Raw genomic sequence first — 13,945 nt, 5'->3', positions numbered from 1 at the left:
CTTTAGACAATGAGGGGGTGGCAAGATGTTAATTAATACAATTATGTGGAATGGTATTTGTGTCTCATGTCGCTGTCATGGTTCTTAATCTTCACCCCTTCCTTTCATGCTATTTTCTAAAACACTTGGTCAAGATTACATTACATAAAACACTTCCAATTCACCAATGAAATGCAATAACACTAATTATAACTCGTTATCATATTATTTCCTCATTAAAACTTTCCTTAATTAAAACATACTCTTTGAAAACGAAGATAACAATCTCATTCAAACAATCAAATACACACACAAACCATACTTCAAAATTAGAGTTGCTGATGGGATCAGTGGAGGGATTTTGCTTAGTTCAGCCACGTCTACCTCAGTGTGTATGTGTAAAATTAAAATAACAGTTGATATGAATTTAAACTAATGTCATTTTATATAAACTATATACACGTGTTAAACGAGTAAAAATCAATTAATAAATTTAATTTTATTAATAAGAAAGTTAATTGCAGTATCATTTAGACCAAGATGAAATTGCTAAGCATAATAATAAAAAATTCAAAAAACATCCACGGACTAGAATAGAATGGAGAGTTTTTGAAAAAAGAAGAAAACTATGATTTCTTACAAGAAGGCTATCGTTGTGATATTAGGTCCATATTTGGCCCAACATGGCTAGAGGCAACGTTTAGGCCCATATTAAGTGGGGGGTTGGTGTAGGTGTGGATCGTCATCAACTCATCATCGTTTTTCTCTCTCTATCTGTGCACGCGATTTGTGACTGTGATTGTCAGAAGACAGAGAGAGAGAGAGGGAGAAAGATGATGTATTCGCGGACTAGAAGCGTTGTTGGAAACCTCAAATGGGCCGCGAAATCCTTCTGTTCGTCTTCAACCACCCCAACCACGGCGGCGCCGTCTCAATTCCCGCAGACTCTGGCAGGGCTCCGGGCTCGACTGGCGGAAGAATCGCCGTCGCTTTCTGACTTCATTGCGCTGAAATCAGGGAACGCGTACTCGGTGGAGGTTGGGACGAAGAAGAGGCCTCTACCGAAGCCGAAATGGATGAAGGAATCGATTCCTGGGGGAGAGAAGTACGTGCAGATCAAGAAGAAGCTCCGCGAATTGAAGCTTCACACGGTCTGCGAGGAGGCACGGTGCCCTAATTTGGGCGAGTGCTGGTCCGGCGGTGAGACCGGCACTGCCACCGCCACTATCATGATTCTCGGAGACACTTGTACTCGAGGTTGCAGGTTATATACTAATCGTTTCTTTATTATTGTTGTTATTATTGGTGCTTTTTGGGTTGTTTATTTTTTTAAGAAGGTGCTTGTGAGGAAATGGTGGTGTTCAATTGTGAATTAGGACCTCTGTCTAGTCTACAAAATTTGGTTGAGTAACCATTGGTGTGTTAGTTTGATTGGTAAATAGAGTAGATATGGCTCCTGACTTGAACTGCAAATATGATATGGGGTAATATTATGGACCTGTAGGTGCTGTGCTCATCTGGTGCGAGAGTCATCGGGAGTGGGGAATTTGTTTTAACCATATTTTACCATTTGAGCTGTTTACTTGCTTATTACAATGAATTATGTCCATTCAAAAGTATGCGATGATGAGCTGAGTGAAATGGTTCCTTTTGTCTGGTTGCTAGCTTGCAGTTATGATTTATGACCCAATTATTATGTTAAGCAAGCAAAAAACTATTCTGTCTGAGTTTGAATCTGTTCTGCCTTAGGTGATTTTTTATAGTTCAATATAGAACATGGGGTAATTACACTGGGTTCTCTTAAGGTTAGCGCTTATTACACATAGCATCCTTGTTGTTTGGGAAAGTGTACACATCCCTAGCTTCCTGTACTTCTCTAATTCCTGACACCCTTTTTATTTGAGAAATTGTTCCCATCTAGCCTACTTTATGTAGAGTTTTTATTTTCATTTTCCCTTGTTAAATAACAAAGTAAGGGAGGTAGGTGTAATTTCCCAAAGAACATAATAGGCATTGGATGTAATAAGCACCAACATCATAGAGGATAGTGTAATTACCCCTAAGACCTGTTGTAGTCTTTTACTTGGAGTAGTTTTTTACGCAAACACTTCCGTGTAGTCATTTTATGTTTATTTTCAGATTTTGCAATGTTAAGACATCAAGAACTCCTCCACCACCTGACCCTGATGAGCCCACCAATGTGGCTGAAGCAATTGCATCATGGGGTTTGGATTATGTGGTTATAACAAGTGTTGACCGTGATGATTTACCTGATCAAGGGAGTGGTCATTTTACTGAAACAGTGCAAAAACTGAAGGCACTGAAGCCTAGTATGCTGATAGAAGCCTTAGGTATGCATTTTGAATATTTGTACTTTCTGAAAATAGATTAATGTGGTATATTGTTTTAATATGTAGTTCTAACTTCTATCAAATAGCAAACACCAACAAAGCCTTATCTTGATAGTTGGACATAGTTGCAACAACAACGAAAGGATCAATATGGATGGCAATTGTAGCTAGTGAATATGAAAGGAGGGAAGCATGGACCCAACATGACGCAGTTAGGATACATTATATATATATATATATCACAAAATAAAATATCTCAAAGATATATGCTCAAATCTTTAAGATAAAGTAAAAAATATATATATATATTATACTAAAATTATTGAAGATAATATATTATCTTATTTTAGTTATTCACCACAATTACTACTAATTAATAGGACACATATCAAAGCATGTTGCTGGCATATCGATGACAGAGACATGTCAGACACCACTATGGAAACTTTCTAGCCATGTTCGTGCTTCTTAGGTAGTACCTATAATGCTAATTCTCCTTGCAGTTTCTGTTGATGATTTTAAAGACATGTTTTGATATAGAACTATTTCTGTTTTAATATTATGGATTTTAATAGAATTAAAAAAGAAATCTTGTCGATCGGGCATAGAAAATAGATTTGAAGGTTTGATTTGTATCTTTAATTTTTTATTATAGGGTTAAGTATTGTCACATATTTGTTGAGATGGATTATTATCAGGGGGACTATGCATAATTATAAGCCTTCAAATACTGCTCAAAATTTCTTCCTGTGATGGTTGTTGAAGTACTTTTTTGTATCAGTTCCTGACTTTCGAGGAGATGCTGACTGTGTTGAGAGGGTTGCCAAATCAGGATTAGATGTCTTTGCACATAATATTGAGACAGTTGAAGAGCTTCAGAATGTTGTGCGGGATCACCGTGCTAATTTTAAGCAGTCTTTGGATGTTCTGACGATGGCCAAGGATTATGCTCCCGCTGGAACCCTCACCAAGACTTCAATAATGTTAGGTTGTGGGGAAACACCTGACCAGGTTGTGAAGACAATGGAGAAGGTGAGAGAAGCTGGTGTTGATGTGATGACATTTGGTCAGTACATGAGACCTTCAAAGCGCCATATGCCAGTATTTGAATATATTACACCTGAGGCCTTTGACAAGTATCAGACTCTTGGCACGGAAATGGTAAGTCTGAAGCATTTGTTCACGTGTTTAGGTTAATTTATTTTGAGGAAATAATCATTTATTTTAGTAATTTCCTAACTGAGATTTTGAAAAATAAAGCGATTATTTCCCAGAATTAATCAGTTACCAGAAGTAATTACTTATAGTATCTGTTGTTATTTTTTATCATTTTGCTGGCTTTCTTATAATTTCCATGTTCTGTGCATTTGCTGAAGTCTTTTGGTGGTTGTTTTCTGTCTCATTCTACATAGATATTTGAGTCACAGCATACAACTTCAAAATACGGGCTTCGTACCAGTTTTTATATATGTTCCTCAAAAGTTGAGAAGGATAAAATCATTTCCAGAATTATTTTGGCACATTCAGTTTTGTCTATAAAATTATCTTTATCTTGCTAATCCATGGTGAATTTAGCATTGTCATTCCTTTACTTATTCTGTAGCAGTTAGCACACCCTGGTGGCCCTGCCCATAGAGATCTATTCTAGCACTACAACTGGCATACATCACCATGCAGAGTGCAATCATGGCACCGTTTTTTCCTTTTAATTGTTTTATAAGCATCATGTTGATTTGTGGAAAAATGCTCAAGTGTAACTTGATCATGTGTTATGAATGATGTAATAATTCTACCTTGTGATAGGGATTCCGATACGTGGCATCTGGGCCCATGGTGAGGTCATCATACAAGGCAGGTGAATTCTATATTAAATCCATGATTGAATCAGATCGTGCTGCATCTCTCCCTCAAAGCTGACTGCCTCTTGATCGAATATTTTTTTAATTACCCACTTCTTTAATGTGCATTATAAGTAAGAAAGAGCACAGGTGTACTACATGCCGTTGATGCCTATGCCACTGTAATATATGAGTAAAATGCTATTAGTAGGCTTATACAATCTGTGATTTTTTTCCCTCCTCCCCAACCGTAACACCAATGAGTGGACTGGTTCTGATTTATTTGGATAATGCAAATTTCATAGGTTAATTGTATATGTTTTTGTTTACATGAAATCATATTTCTCTTTTACAGATGCAATTTATAATAGTTACCACAGTTATTAAATATTTACTTTTGTTCTCTTGAGAAATCGTTTAAAGCTGTAGATTTAATTTGTTTGAAATGTTTATATTTTAAAAGTGCTACTCGATTTGGGTTTGTTTGGTACCCTACGCTCTAACTTATCTCACTGAATTTGAATTTTAAAGTATAATTTGGGACTACTTGATAGCAGTGTACAACAAAGACCATATATAAATCTGCCGGCAAATTGTCCTGAAACCATGTTTAGTGTTACCGTTACAATCATCAGGTGGTAGCCTGGTAGAGCAGTGAGGTATTCTTTTTGTGGATTGGGATTTATGACAGGCTGGTTAGTGTCTGTCATTCAACATGCTGTGGGGACTGGTGGGAAAACTATTGAAAGTTGGAATACTTTGAGCAATTCTTTTTCGGCTACAATACATTCCTCAAGCATATAAAATCTTATGAATATGGAAATTTTGGTGGTACGTTTATACGGTGGGGTTCTGCATTCTTGGGCCGTTGAGTATCGCGGTAGAATGCTAGGTCGGGTGAATCCTGGTGGGGTTCTGATCTTCAATGTAAGATCATAAAGTAACAAACGGATCCAATGTATTTACGTTGCAATGTCCACTTGAATTTAGTTCAACTCTTATACGTGGTTTGCTTCATAATAATTTTAGCTAGCGATGTAGATATTAAAGACTTGAATATGTACGACCTTGGTTATTTTTTCATTTAAAACTTATAACATGCTTAAAAAGTTGTAAGGTTTCCTAGATCTTAGATTATGCATGAGTAATTCTGTAGCCGGTCTTCTTGTCAAGTTAAAGTGATGAGTTTTTTCTTACTTTTCAGTCGTGGTTATTATACCAAAAAATTGTAAATTTGTAATTTTAGGAAAACATATTTTACAACAAAATGGGTAATTGGTTTTTCAAAAATGATAATAGTTTTTATGAATTTAATTAATAAATCATGCTTTACTATAATGGTAATCAAGTATACTAAATTCTAAATGATTCAGAAATTTTTAGATATATAGTTTAACAGTAAAATTTTACTCATACTTAAAATATTATAATATATGTTAAAGTAACGTAATGTGATGCCTTTTCAATTACTGAAAAAATTACGTAATGAAACATTAACTAGCTTTTAAATTACATGAAATTTTGTAGGATTAATCTACTAAAAAACTTTCAACACAGTGATTAGATTGGTAAACTTTAGTAAAAAAAATATTAAAAAGTGTCATTTAATCAAGTTTGTTAACAAATTTTCTTTATAGAGTGTATCAGTTTTATAACATCAATAAAATTAAGCTAATATTAATTCAAAACAATAAGTTACTTTTGGAATGCCACGCACATAACCACCTCATTTTTCGTGCATTTATTAGCTTTCTCTACCCACTCATTTTTTTAAGGTATCTATTTTCATTTTGTTAGTTTAAAATCAAATTTCTTCCTTTCTTAATTGACAATTCAAAACTCAAAAGGCATCCATCTTTCTTTTTCTTACTTTCTTTAGCATGACATTGACAGCCTTGTCCAGCATGTTTGGCTTTTGAATCATCTTTTCCCATTTTTCTTGCATAAACTATCAGAATTGCCTTTTGAATCCACCCTTTTCAGTTTCTTGCATAAAATTTCAGAATTCACTTTAGAATTCATCTTTTCCATTTTCTTTAAAAAAAAATCTTTACGTCGGGGAAAAAATTACGAGATTGTCAATTCTGTAGTGAATCTTGTTCACATAAAGTGTCCACTAAATATGCCGGAAAAACTATTCATTCTGAAATAATATAATTAAGTGTTGCCAGTTAATTAAGATTTCGAGTATTTAAACCAACGTTTGCTGAAATTTAAACATTTTTCAATAGCACAAAAAATCATTGATAAATATATAATATTTTAATTTTAGTGAATAGCTTTGGTGAAAAACTAGTGGCCACAGGTCAGACAGATAGTCCAGTCATCACTTTTCCCCGCATAGCATTCTTCCATTTGGAAGATTTAGAATTTGAACTCTTCCCAGTGCTGCAAAAACAATTTCAAGTTTCAAACTACAATTTCCTTCTTTTCATTAACCCAACACACGAGTAGATTGGTACAAACACGGACACGTTTGTATCATAAACAAACTTGAATTGGTAAGACATAGCCCATATCATAAAATGAATTCAATATCTAACGGTTAACATGTCAACATAACATTGATTTTTTAAAATTATTTTGATACTTCTCATTTTTCTAACTAAAAAATTAAAAATAAATAAATTACTTAAATTCTCAGAGTAAATAAGAGATGTAAATATTAAGAAATTTATTGTTTGTTTTCAAGAAAATAATAATAATAATGTGTAAAATTTATGTCCATCCTTCGAAGATGATTCGTCATCATCAGTTACAGCCTTCGTTCTGGTTGTAGTATAAAACGAGACATCTTAATATAAATCGAGCGAGATAATTTTTATCCGAATATAAGTGTAAGGCAGGATTATTCCAATTTATCCTACGTTCTCCAGAGTTTAAATTTAAGTAAATATAATTATATTAAATATTTTAAAAAAATTGTTATTCACAATAATTTAACTTAACTTGAATACAATTGTTTCAGAAAAAGAATATATATAGACTTAAATAAATCGAGATAAATTTTTAAGTAAGTGTATTTTTCTTAAAGTAAAATATAAATTATGTATATTTAATGTTTATAAACTAATTTTTAATCTACTCATTTCAAATTGACTTGCTTTTTGTAAAAAAAAATGTAATTTAAATAAAAATAATACATTATCATTTTTTTTATTTTTTAGTCAAATTATTAATTTTTTTACAATTTTTTTCTCTCCACCTTGTGAAATTTGACATGAAAAACATGTTGATATAAATTATTTGGAAAAAAAGGTAAAAAATGTACCATAAAATTATATCATTGTCGATAAACTGTACACCTTTATTATAAATGTCATTTAACGGGCATGTTAATTGCTGAACGTCTTTATATAAGTTTTTTTAAGAGGCAAAGTGTATTTCCTATTACTAGTTTTATGTGAAAATATTAACATAATCCATTCCGTACATGGGATTGAATCGTGCCAGTTGTATAATCTCCATGCGAGATGCATAATATTTCAGAGAACTAAACTTTAAAAAGTATAAACATATTAAATTCAAAATATAACACATTTATATTTTTTGTTTAACATGAAATGTATGGGTAAATTTATTGTCACACTTTTTAAAAATATTTTTGTATATATTTATTTTTTATCAATAATTAAATTAATAATAATAATGTATAAATAAAATATAATGACAAATATTTTAAAGTGACAATCACTCTAAAATGTATTAGATGTTTAGCTTATCATCATACTTAGGTCGCAAGCAATGATACATGCACATGGAAAAATTACATTACTTCAATGTTGCTTTCTTTTAAATAACAAGAAAATTACTAAAATAATAAATTGTTTTAGTTGCAAAATTCAATTTACACTTGGATAAACACAATGTTAATAGATTCTTAAATGCTGTTTTACCTTCATCTCGAGCAAGATCAAAGCTATTTAAACAGGTCCAAACGTTTTTTGTTCACTCAAGCTCACTTCTACATTCTATTTCTACATTCACCTCAGTGGTCCTTTCTGTGTTGCTCCTTTTATTACTCTTCGCAACCTCTCTCGAACTTCAATTTTCCAAACCAACCTACATTTCAATAGCCGTTTAACCACTTTTCATATTCTTTCCTCAAAATTTTCAAAATCAAACCAGCCATGCAATATCCAACATTGTCTTGTTCCAACCGCTACTATACCATTGCCACTTGAAATCTCTTCAAAGCTTGGTCTCAATGGGTTGCTGCTTCAGCATCCCAAAGCAAGACCAAAATGGACCCAAAAATCAACAACCCCATCTCAGATCCCACGAAGCAAAGTGCAAAATCCCACCACTTGTTGAAGAAGAATCTGTGAAGGAGGTGCTCTCGGAGACACCCATTTCCAAACCACAAGAAGTTCCAATTTTGCTGCCACAAACGAAGACCCAATTGCCCGTTATTCAACATCAAAAGGTACCCATCAACAAAGCATTGGAATCGGAGGAAGTTTCTCTCTTTTCGGAAACATGCAGCAACAGCGAGAGCTTCTCCACCACCACCACCCTCACCGAAAACAAAGAGGACGAAGCCACCAGCAAGCGAAGCAACAGAGAGGGAACCCGGCACCGGAACCGTTCTTACACCGTCGACGGCAATAGAATCGGCGGGAGAGAAAAAAGACCAAAATCTCTGGCGAAAATGCCGGAGAAGAGGATTCCGGCGGGTTCACGGTCAGTTCGTCGGAGTGACTCCGACCATACCCGCCGTGGTTCCGGCGATGGTTCCGACCGTAGGTCGAGGTCACCGTCGTACGCCAGGACGGTCGGCGCCGGTGTTGGCCGAAGTCATCTCCGGCCGCCGGGAGCGTCTTGTCGGAGATTGGCGCCGGCTAAGGTTGTTAAGGATGAAAACGATGGCGTTTCATTGGAGGAGTCACTTGAGAACCCGCATGTTTCGATGGAGTGCTTTATTTTTCTGTAGGTTTGGAAGCACGTTTGTTTTTTTTTAAGGTTTTGTTTTTCAGATGGGCATGTTTTCCATTTTAGTAGCCGTTTCGAGTGCTTGTTAGAATGTTGGATTTGATTGTTCTCTCTGTGGGACTTCTATCTCACAACATTGCTATGTAAATTATGTACATCTTCAAAGATGTTTCTCTTTCTCTTTGTTTTTTCTTCAAGTTGTTGCTTTATTTCTTGTCATGACGGTGAATTTGTGTAGGAGATGCAATAATAATATTATTCAGATATTTTTCTTCTACAATATGTCTTTAAATAATTATTGAATGATAAAATAAAATTTTATTTTAATGTATGTTATTTTAATTTTTTTAACAAGGGTAAAAATGATGTAAAAATATTAATATCGAAATATCAATATTAAGCAATGGAAATGTTTCACCTCGAAATTGGGCATCTTGTTTACTTTATGGGGGATGGGGAAGCAGAGGCTTCTTTTGTCCTTGGTTTTGGGGTGGATTGTCTTCTATTATATGCAAGCGTGTGCTGTGACATGCCTTGTGAGGCTGCAACCTGCAAGCGTGAGAAAAAGTGCAGATTGAGACGCAGAGTGACAAAATATGTAAGCATTCCCCCTCCTCTCCAACTGCCAAGAATTTCATTTTTATTTCATGAAAAATGCACACCAGTATTAAGATATTTAAAAACGATTGAATCATGCACAGACAGCAGCCCAGGAGCAGAAAAACAGCCCAAGTGAGGCCCAATATGCATGGATTAGTGTAATGATAGGCTTGAGCCGAATCGAACCTATTTATCTAGACATTTTCTTTTTATATGTCTATCATCTTCTTCTGTTAGTCTTTTACCTTTATTTTATTGTCTCTATTTTATTTTCTGTCACACGTTTTTTCATATTACAAAAGTATTTAGAGCATATTGCAATCACATATACGTCACTAGGACAGTACTGTGTAGTTTCATGGATCTGAGATTGTCTTCAATGTAACTCTATTTTGTTAGACTCTAGACTAGTCTAAAAGAATTGGGAAAAGGGAGAAGAAAAGTCCTTTATATATATGCAGCTCTCTTGAGGTTAATATGTAAAAAGAAGTTGGGGTTTCTTATTATTTGTTTTTAGATTTAATTTAATTGTGTTTCAGTGTTTTAGGTTTGTTAAATTCTACATTGATTTGAGCATGCGTGTTTGGTGGTTTTTTCTTTAAGCTGTGCTGTTGTAATCTTTAAATTTATCAGCTTCATTAAATTTCTTAATCAATAATTCATTACCAAGAAAAATATATACATAAATAAGATGTTGGCAACAGAAGAAAAAAGAGGTGTTATACCGTGTTTGATCGTAAAAGTAATGTAGAAACAATAAATTTATAATACTTTTTTATTTTATTAATTTTATTAAACATATTTATAATATTAAATGACCGAATTGGTGACTTATATATAAAATAATTGAATATATTTATTTATACGAATTTTATAATAAAAAAAAATGGTAATAAAAGATGGTAGGAATTAGAGTTGGGGATACATGTTTTAGCCTGATTGCTAGTTTGTATAATCTTCTGCAAACTAAAGTGTGCTGAATGCAGGCCGATAATTTTTGTGGGTCTATTTTTATTTCATGGATCAATCTGGCGTGACACATTTAATAATAACAATCTATGATAAATTAAATTTATGTGAGCGGAATTGGCCCATATACCTATGCTACGACTAAAGTGATATTTTTAACATACATTATAAATTTTTATTGTAAATAAAAAAACATTTTTATTTCATATGAAAAATCTCATTAGACTAGATAATTGCATTGTTTAACGTGTCAGTTGATATAAAGATGTAGTCATGTAGAGCAAACACGACAATAAATAAATAAATAAAGTGCATTTTTTATACTCAATTTTGTTAGATACAAGTTTATGGATGATAATGATGAATATATACATATTGGACTTGTTAATGTAATGGATAATTGTCTTCATGTTATGCATTAAATGCAGATTTACACAATGCAATTTCCTATGCACAACCACTCATTTTGGTTGTGTTTATCTTAGGTCTATGCCTCCATGGAAGAAATAATTATTCACATCGACCCGTAGCTTCTATCCCTGTCAATGAAACACACCCACGACATTACTGTTAATGTTTACCGGAAGAAAAGTCAGGAGAGAAAAAATTAAAGTTGAAGGAAATATTTTTAAAAATTTAATTTTATATTTTCATTTTTTTAATTAAATAAAAGATGTATCATTCCTTTATTTTATTTATTTTTCTGTCCAAATAAACTAATAGAGCATCAGTGGACACTGGGTATCACGGTTTCAACAGTGGCACTTAATAATTTTTTATAAAATACAAAAATAATTATTTCAATTGTTGAATTAATTTATTTTTATAATTATATATATCAATTTTTTTAAACTGATAAATATAATCGTAAAAATAATAGAAGATAATTTGATGATTAAATTTATATTTTATAAAAAATATTAAATAATATAAATATTAAAATTTAGCATATAATTTTTACTATGTATAGTTATTAAAAAAACTGGACAGCCACCAAAAGAAGAAGAAATGAATCAATTATCAGAAAATGACCCTACTATATAGATACAGGATTTTAGACAGGGACAGAGCCATAAGAAGAAGAAAAAGGGCAGTGCTGGACACCATGTATAGAAGCAGAAGAGCAGAGTCACGATTCATGATACATAAATATATCTGTACGTCTTACATTCAGAGGAAAAATAAAATGGTTGTTTTTGGTGCCACCCTAGATTACGTACTGGTCAGCAATCACTGCTCAATGACGTTGTTTTCATTCATAGAAAACTTGTCATATCAGTATTATTATTAACTTAAGTGGCCATGTATTCTTACTTTTAAAAAGTTCATCTACCAAAAATATAATAAAGTTTTAAATTACACATACCCAATATATGTAGGATTTTATATATATATATATATATAGTTTTTAGAAATTATATATACTAAATATAGTATTTTTTATAAAATTATAGAAATATAGAATGTAAAAAACACAAATGACAATTTTTTATATAAGTACAAAAATTAAAAGATAAAAAAAATATGAAGTCTCAAAAATTAGTGATGATGATTTAAAAGAATATATTAAAAAATTAAAAGTTATTAATAACAACTTTTAAAATAATAATAAAATATTTAAAAAATAAAAAAATAGGACAAAATTTGATATTGTTAATTTTTGGTAAAAATAGTTAAAAGTCACAAACGCGATTTTAAAAAATTATATTTTTATAATTTTTTCAAAAAATTGATATTTTTGTAATTTAAAAAAAAATTGATATTTTTGTAATTTAAAAAAAAATCATACAGCCACGTATATACCCGCTTTAATTTAAACAAGTTTGATGAATGATATTTTTTTTATGATTTTAAAAGATAAGAATATAGATTTAAAGTAAATGTTTAAAATTTTAGTTTATCTTTTAAAATTTTAAAATTAATAACAATTTTTTTTTAGATTTAGCATTTTCAAAAATAATGATCTGCTATTTAATAATAATTTAAAAAATTATGCTGTTAATATATATAGTTAAGTTCATGTATGCACATATAGATAATTTTTTAAAGTATATATAATGTAACTCGAGTTTTTCTGAAGATTTATTTTAATTTTAAATCACGTAACTATCAGTCAAATACACAAATTTATACGTGAGAGTAATATTTAGAACCTCTTCTCAAATATTTTTTTTTAAGAAGACCAAAAAAACAAAAAGTTTTGTTGTACAAGTGGATATAATATCATACATTCACAATTTATGTCGTAAATCTTAATCAGAACTGACTCGAAGTGATATAATATCCAACTAAAAGTTTTATCATTATGCATAAGTAATAAAGAGGTAGTGATGCTGGGCATGCCTCATTGGTACTTGGTAGATACTGATGAATTTTTCCCAATTCTTTTTCTTATCCACCGGATATTAGACAAGCCCTAAATGCATGATTCTGATAGGAGATGAGATAGCTGGTTAAACTGGTGAAGTGTCACAGCATTGAAAAACGCTTCAAAGATGTTTTTGGGCAGAATCATTTGGGGATAATTAATTGCACGATATGAATGGCAATAAACATTTAAAACGTCGTTAACAACAAACGCAATCGGCCAGTACTTGATAATCAACACCCTTCTCTTTTGTTTTAACGGGTCCTCCGTCGTCACATCAAATTAGGACTGTGTATGCTTCGAATATGACTAGCCTATGATTTTGTCCACTGTTCATTAATTTCATTTCAGATTGTGTCACATAGATAATGCATTAATCATTGAATAATTAGTCTTATGGGTACGGTTTGAAAGTTTCACAAAGCTTGGCTGTTTGCAACTATAATTATATCGATTTTTTTAATCTTATGCATGCATAGTTTAATGAGCCAATTTTTTTAATGTTTTTTTTGTGATTTCAATGTATTTTTTTTTTCCTATTTTAGACTCCTTAATTAATTTATACACCTAGTATATAAGATTAAAAAAAAATCCTATTTATTATAGAATCACTAACAGTGCACCCTCTATTAAAGTCAACAGCCTCACGTGAAATCATAATCATATACACGTGGGCCGTTCGTATTATCGTGGTCCACTCTTATGATGTGGTCAAGTTTCGGGCAAATTGCTGTGATGAGTTTCTGGTGATTATACTAGAAAAAAACCATAGAGAGAAGAAGAAGAAGCACAAGCATGCAGTAGTTTTGTATTTATATAAACAACATAATTGTAAATTTCTTTTGGTTTGTTGGTAGAAAAAAATTTAACTCCCAAGGCCATTGGATTACATGCACCGGCCAATATAT

The 13,945-nt window shown here is 32.0% G+C and overlaps 2 protein-coding genes across 2 annotated transcripts; both read left to right on the top strand.

The window, feature by feature from the left end:
• Positions 1-715: 715 nt before the first annotated feature.
• Positions 716-4,567, top strand: LOC113854569 (lipoyl synthase 2, mitochondrial). The gene is made up of 4 exons (XM_027485635.1): positions 716-1,243; positions 2,119-2,330; positions 3,112-3,491; positions 4,134-4,567. The coding sequence occupies exons 1-4, from the start codon at positions 813-815 to the stop codon at positions 4,245-4,247; spliced, it is 1,137 nt and encodes a 378-aa protein (XP_027341436.1). The 5' UTR covers positions 716-812; the 3' UTR covers positions 4,248-4,567.
• A 3,808-nt stretch (positions 4,568-8,375) lies between these two features.
• On the top strand, positions 8,376-9,101 carry LOC113855897. The gene has a single exon (XM_027487528.1). The coding sequence runs from the start codon at positions 8,376-8,378 to the stop codon at positions 9,099-9,101; it is 726 nt and encodes a 241-aa protein (XP_027343329.1).
• The last annotated feature ends 4,844 nt before the right edge of the window (positions 9,102-13,945 follow it).

Source organism: Abrus precatorius, unplaced genomic scaffold (genome assembly GCF_003935025.1).
Source record: "Abrus precatorius isolate BTA unplaced genomic scaffold, Abrus_2018 Scaffold11, whole genome shotgun sequence".
Lineage (NCBI taxonomy): Eukaryota > Viridiplantae > Streptophyta > Magnoliopsida > Fabales > Fabaceae > Abrus > Abrus precatorius.
The sequence above is the reverse complement of the archived record's forward strand: the minus strand, read 5'-3'. Positions and strand labels throughout refer to the sequence as shown.